This window comes from Manacus vitellinus, unplaced genomic scaffold, assembly GCF_001715985.3.
Source record: "Manacus vitellinus isolate BGI_N305 unplaced genomic scaffold, ASM171598v3 scaffold_63_pilon, whole genome shotgun sequence".
Classification (NCBI taxonomy): Eukaryota; Metazoa; Chordata; class Aves; order Passeriformes; family Pipridae; genus Manacus; species Manacus vitellinus.
The window spans coordinates 566,492-570,878 of record NW_021940711.1 but is presented as its reverse complement, the minus strand read 5'-3'; the positions used below and the strand labels follow the sequence as shown (position 1 = coordinate 570,878).

Sequence of the window (4,387 nt, the reverse complement as noted above, 5' to 3'; positions counted from 1 at the left end):
GAACTAGTTCGGGGCGGGTGAGAGGTCCTGCAGCGGGGGCAGCCAGACTCCCTCCTCCCGCCCTCTGTCCTGATCCAGCCGCTGGCAGCTCCCCTGGGTGCCGGGACGGGGTAAAAAGTGACTGCTGGTTTCCCAATCCTTGGGATTCCTGCTCAGTTCCATCCTGGCAGGACACAGTGCCATGCATGTGGGTGGGAGGCTGCCCCTCCCAAACCCTGAGGCCGATCCTGGAGTATTTCCTGGAGGATTACTCTGGGTCCTGGGTCGGGGGTGTTGGAGTCCCTGGTTATCCCAGCGTGAGTGGGAGGAGCGTGTTTTCCATGGGGGTCCCAGGATGAACCAAACTCCAGCTGGATTTGTAAAGCAGCACCAGATCGTGCTGAACTCTGGCATAATTCGGGGCACAAAGCTCCTGGCAGCTCCCACTTTGGTTTTACTGGATGAGAAGGGGCCATGAGTCAGATATAAAGCCCTGGGATGGGGTAGAAGCTGGGGGGCTCAGTGGGGATCATTTTGGGATGTGCAGAGCCGCTTCCCAGAGCTCACCACAGTCTTTATTCCCTCTTTCCCTGCCAAGTCCAAGGTGGAGGACATTGTGCAGGAGGTCTATGATGCCTACAAGACAAACCATCACTCCTCGCAGTGAGTCCCAGAGTTCCCGATATACATAAATAATTCCCATCCCAAAAAAAAGCAACACCTCCGGCTGTGGTGGGATCCTGCCTCTCCTGCCATTGCCCCCCTGCTTTTCCAGGCCACCTGCCTGCTCATCCCTGTCCTCCCTGTCTCCCAGGTACGTCCTGCAGCGGGAGAAGCATTTCCATTACCTGAAGAGAGGCCTCCGGCAGCTCACCGAAGCCTATGAGGTACCGGGAATGCCGGATATCCCGCCCTGGAGCCGCTGGCTGGGGCGAACCCCTCACCCCGGGGCTGTCACTGGGATCGTCACTGGGGGTTTTCCGGCCCCAGAGTGGACACAGCATTCCCTGTGTGCTCGTGGGATGCAGTGATGCTCCGGGGGTTCCCTTTCCTGTCCCCTCACTCCTGCCTGCTCGTGCAGCAGCACCCTGTGTCCAGTGCCACAGCCTGACTGTCCCCTCTGTCCCCTCAGTGTCTGGATGCCAGCCGCCCCTGGCTCTGCTACTGGATCCTGCACAGCCTGGAGCTGCTGGATGAGCCCATCCCAGAGTCGGTGGCCTCTGAGTAAGTGGTGGGAGCCAGGGAGGGGACCCCCACCCTGCCATGGCCAGCGTCCCCACGGGCCACCCGCGTGACTCCGGAGGTGCCACCTCCCGCTGTCCCCGGAGCAAAGGAGTGCTTTGTCTCCCCGTCGCCGTCAATGCCGCCCATTCTTCCGGAGGCTCCCTCGTGACGGCAGAGATGGGGGGGTGACACCCCCGGCTCCGGCCTCGGAGGGGGTTCACGGGGCTGGGGGGGGACATATCGCCCTGCCGGGGCGACACAGGTAACAACGAGCCCCTTGCCCACTTTCCTGCAGCGTCTGCCAATTCCTGAGGCGCTGCCAGAGCCCCCAGGGTGGATTTGGAGGGGGTCCCGGGCAGCACCCCCACCTCGCCCCCACCTACGCCGCCGTCAACGCACTCTGCATCATCGGCACCGAGGAGGCCTTCGGCATCATCGACAGGTCTGGGGGCCGGGGGAGCTGGGGGGGGACTGGGGGGTGTGTCCCCCTTCCCTCACAGCCGCTGGCTCCTGCAGGAAGAAGCTCCTGGAATACCTGTACTCTTTGAAGCAGCCGGATGGCTCCTTCCTCATGCACGTGGGTGGAGAGGTGGATGTCAGGTGGGTGAGGGCTGTTTTGGGGGGCTGGGGCACTTTTGGGGAGCCAGTGCTGGTGATGATTTTGGGAGCCAGTATCGTTTTGGGGAGCTGGTGCCGTGGCGATGAGCTACTTTGGGGTGCCGTAGCACGGGGCTGGTGTCAGCAGCTGGTGCTGTTTTGAGGAGCCAGTGTAATTTTGGGGAGCCAGAGCTGCAGCAGGGAGCGGGTGCTGCATCCCTGCGTGCCCTTTTCCCACATCCCTGAGCACCCTTTTCCCGCAGGAGTGCCTACTGTGCCGCCTCAGTGGCCTCGCTGACCAACATCCTGACACCCGCACTCTTCTCCGGGACGGCCGAGTGGATCGCCAGGTGAGATTTGGGGACGGGAGGAGCACATGGGATGGCATTCCCGGCGCCGGTGCCACCCTGACCCTGCTCCCACAGGTGCCAGAACTGGGAGGGCGGGATCGGCGGCGTGCCGGGCATGGAGGCGCACGGCGGCTACACCTTCTGCGGCATGGCCGCGCTGGTCATCCTCCAGCAGGAGCATCTGCTCAACCTCCGGAGCCTGCTGGTGAGTGATCCCTGCCCGGGGCACGGGGTGTCCCATCCCACTGGCGATCCCTGATCCCACACTGGCTCCGATCATCCCGCAGCACTGGGTGACCGGGCGGCAGATGCGCTTCGAGGGCGGATTCCAGGGCCGCTGCAACAAGCTGGTGGACGGGTGCTACTCCTTTTGGCAAGCCGGGCTCCTGCCCCTGCTCCATCGGGCACTCCATGCCAGGGGTGAGTTGCCATGGGCTTCCTGTGCTCCCCAGAATGGCATCTCCAGGGATTTGACACCTCCTCCTGGTGTTTCTCCTCCGGGTTTCCTCCCAGGTGACACAGCGCTGAGCATGGCGCACTGGATGTTCGACCAGCTGGCACTGCAGGAATACATCCTCCTGTGCTGCCAGTGCCCGGCCGGGGGGCTGCTGGATAAGCCAGGAAAGTGAGTGACGGGGGGAACACGGGGCTGCCCAGCCCCCCCGGGCTCCCCCTCAGCATCCCGATGTGTCCCTGCACGCAGATCCCGGGATTTCTACCACACCTGCTACTGCCTGAGCGGGCTGGCCATTGCCCAGCACTTCGGAAGCGGAGACCTCCACAACGAGGTGGTCCTGGGTATCCCTGAGAACTGCCTGGTAGGTGCTGGACATTGCTGGGGTGGGCAGGGCTGAACTTCCAGGGCTCCACGGCGCCGGGAAACGCGGATCCGATGGAGGTAGAGAGAGCTGGGATTCAGCCTGGAGAAGGGAAGGCTCCAGGGAGAATTTAGAACCGCTTCCAGTGCTTAAAGGGGCTCCCAGGGAGCTGGAGAGGGGCTTTGGACAAGGGCTTGGAGTTACAGGATAAGAGGGAATGGCTCCAAAGTAAAAAAGGGGAATTTAGATGGGATATTGGGAAGAAATTCTTCCCTGTGAGGGTGGGGAGGCCCTGGCACAGGTTGTCCAGAGAAGCTGTGGCTGCCCCATCCCTGGAGTGTCCAAGACCAGGTTGGACAGGGCTTGGAGCAACCCAGTCTGGTGGAAACTGTCCCTGCCCACACTGGGTTGGACTACGCGATACTTAAGGCCCCTTCCCATGCCAACCCTTCCAGAATTCCATGACTAACCTCCTCCATTCCTCTCTCTCTCCCACAGCAGCCCACGCACCCCGTCTACAACATCGCCCCAGAGAAGGTGGCGAGGGCAGTGATGCACTTCCTGCAGTATCCCGTGCCCAGCCTGGATCCAGCACCCGCTGCCAACTAGGGGGGGGTGTCCCGCTGCTGCCTGGGGGTCCCACAGCCCCGGAGTGTGCAGCCCAGCCCAGCCCAGCCCGTGGCGTGGTGGCCTGGCCGGCACAGCGAGGTCCTCAGGGTGCTAGCAATACCAAAACCCAGCCTGCCCCGGGCCGCGCCTCCCGCTGCCGTCCCGGCCGGAGCCAGGTGGGACACGGGCTGTGGCAGAGCTTTTTGGCATCAATAAACCAGAAGTGACACCCTGCCGTGTGCTGGGGGCCCTGGGGACACGGGGCAGGAGGTGACACCGTGTCCGGCTCTGGTGGCACCACTTCCCTCATTCCAAGAACACGCGGTGACCACAGGGGAAGATAAATTAAGTGGAATTTTGGCTTTTTTTTTTTTTTATTATTTATAGTCTTATAGTAAAGGGAAGCCTTAACTTGCAAGACAACTCTGGGCAGTATGTACAACATACCTTAAATCCATGGAATGGCATCAAAATGGGGGGAAAACGGGCACCTACGGGGCAGGGACGGGCCACTGGAGTTTGGATAATGCCACGGAGGTGGGAAGGGGCCAAAGGAGGGGAAAAGGAGGAGGAGGAAGAGGGGGGGGGACAGGACCCCCCAAGCCCGGCTCTGTGCCAGGTCGTGCTCCGCCGACTCGGGCAGGTGGAGTTTGCACACGGAGAAAATAAATAGGGAGGCCCCCCCCTCCCAGTACTTGCTCCCTTTTTTTGGGGGGCTGCCCGGCTCCTCCCCGCTCCGGACTGCGCTGGTCCCCGGCTATAAATAGAAATGCTCCTATAAAACCAGGAGGGACAGGGGAGGGGGGTCAC

At 62.0% G+C, this 4,387-nt stretch overlaps 1 protein-coding gene across 1 annotated transcript in view; it reads left to right on the top strand.

The window, feature by feature from the left end:
• The window catches only part of LOC103753826 (protein farnesyltransferase subunit beta), a 5,250-nt gene extending 1,250 nt beyond the window's left edge, over positions 1–4,000 (top strand). The window contains exons 2-12 of the mRNA XM_029963786.1: positions 459–642; positions 794–866; positions 1,112–1,203; positions 1,499–1,645; positions 1,720–1,803; positions 2,064–2,150; positions 2,226–2,355; positions 2,438–2,570; positions 2,664–2,775; positions 2,854–2,968; positions 3,467–4,000. Of these exons, the coding sequence (XP_029819646.1) occupies positions 459–642; positions 794–866; positions 1,112–1,203; positions 1,499–1,645; positions 1,720–1,803; positions 2,064–2,150; positions 2,226–2,355; positions 2,438–2,570; positions 2,664–2,775; positions 2,854–2,968; positions 3,467–3,577 (1,268 nt within the window). The 3' untranslated portion in view covers positions 3,578–4,000. The remainder of the gene's footprint in view (positions 1–458; positions 643–793; positions 867–1,111; positions 1,204–1,498; positions 1,646–1,719; positions 1,804–2,063; positions 2,151–2,225; positions 2,356–2,437; positions 2,571–2,663; positions 2,776–2,853; positions 2,969–3,466) is intronic.
• Positions 4,001–4,387: the final 387 nt, after the last annotated feature.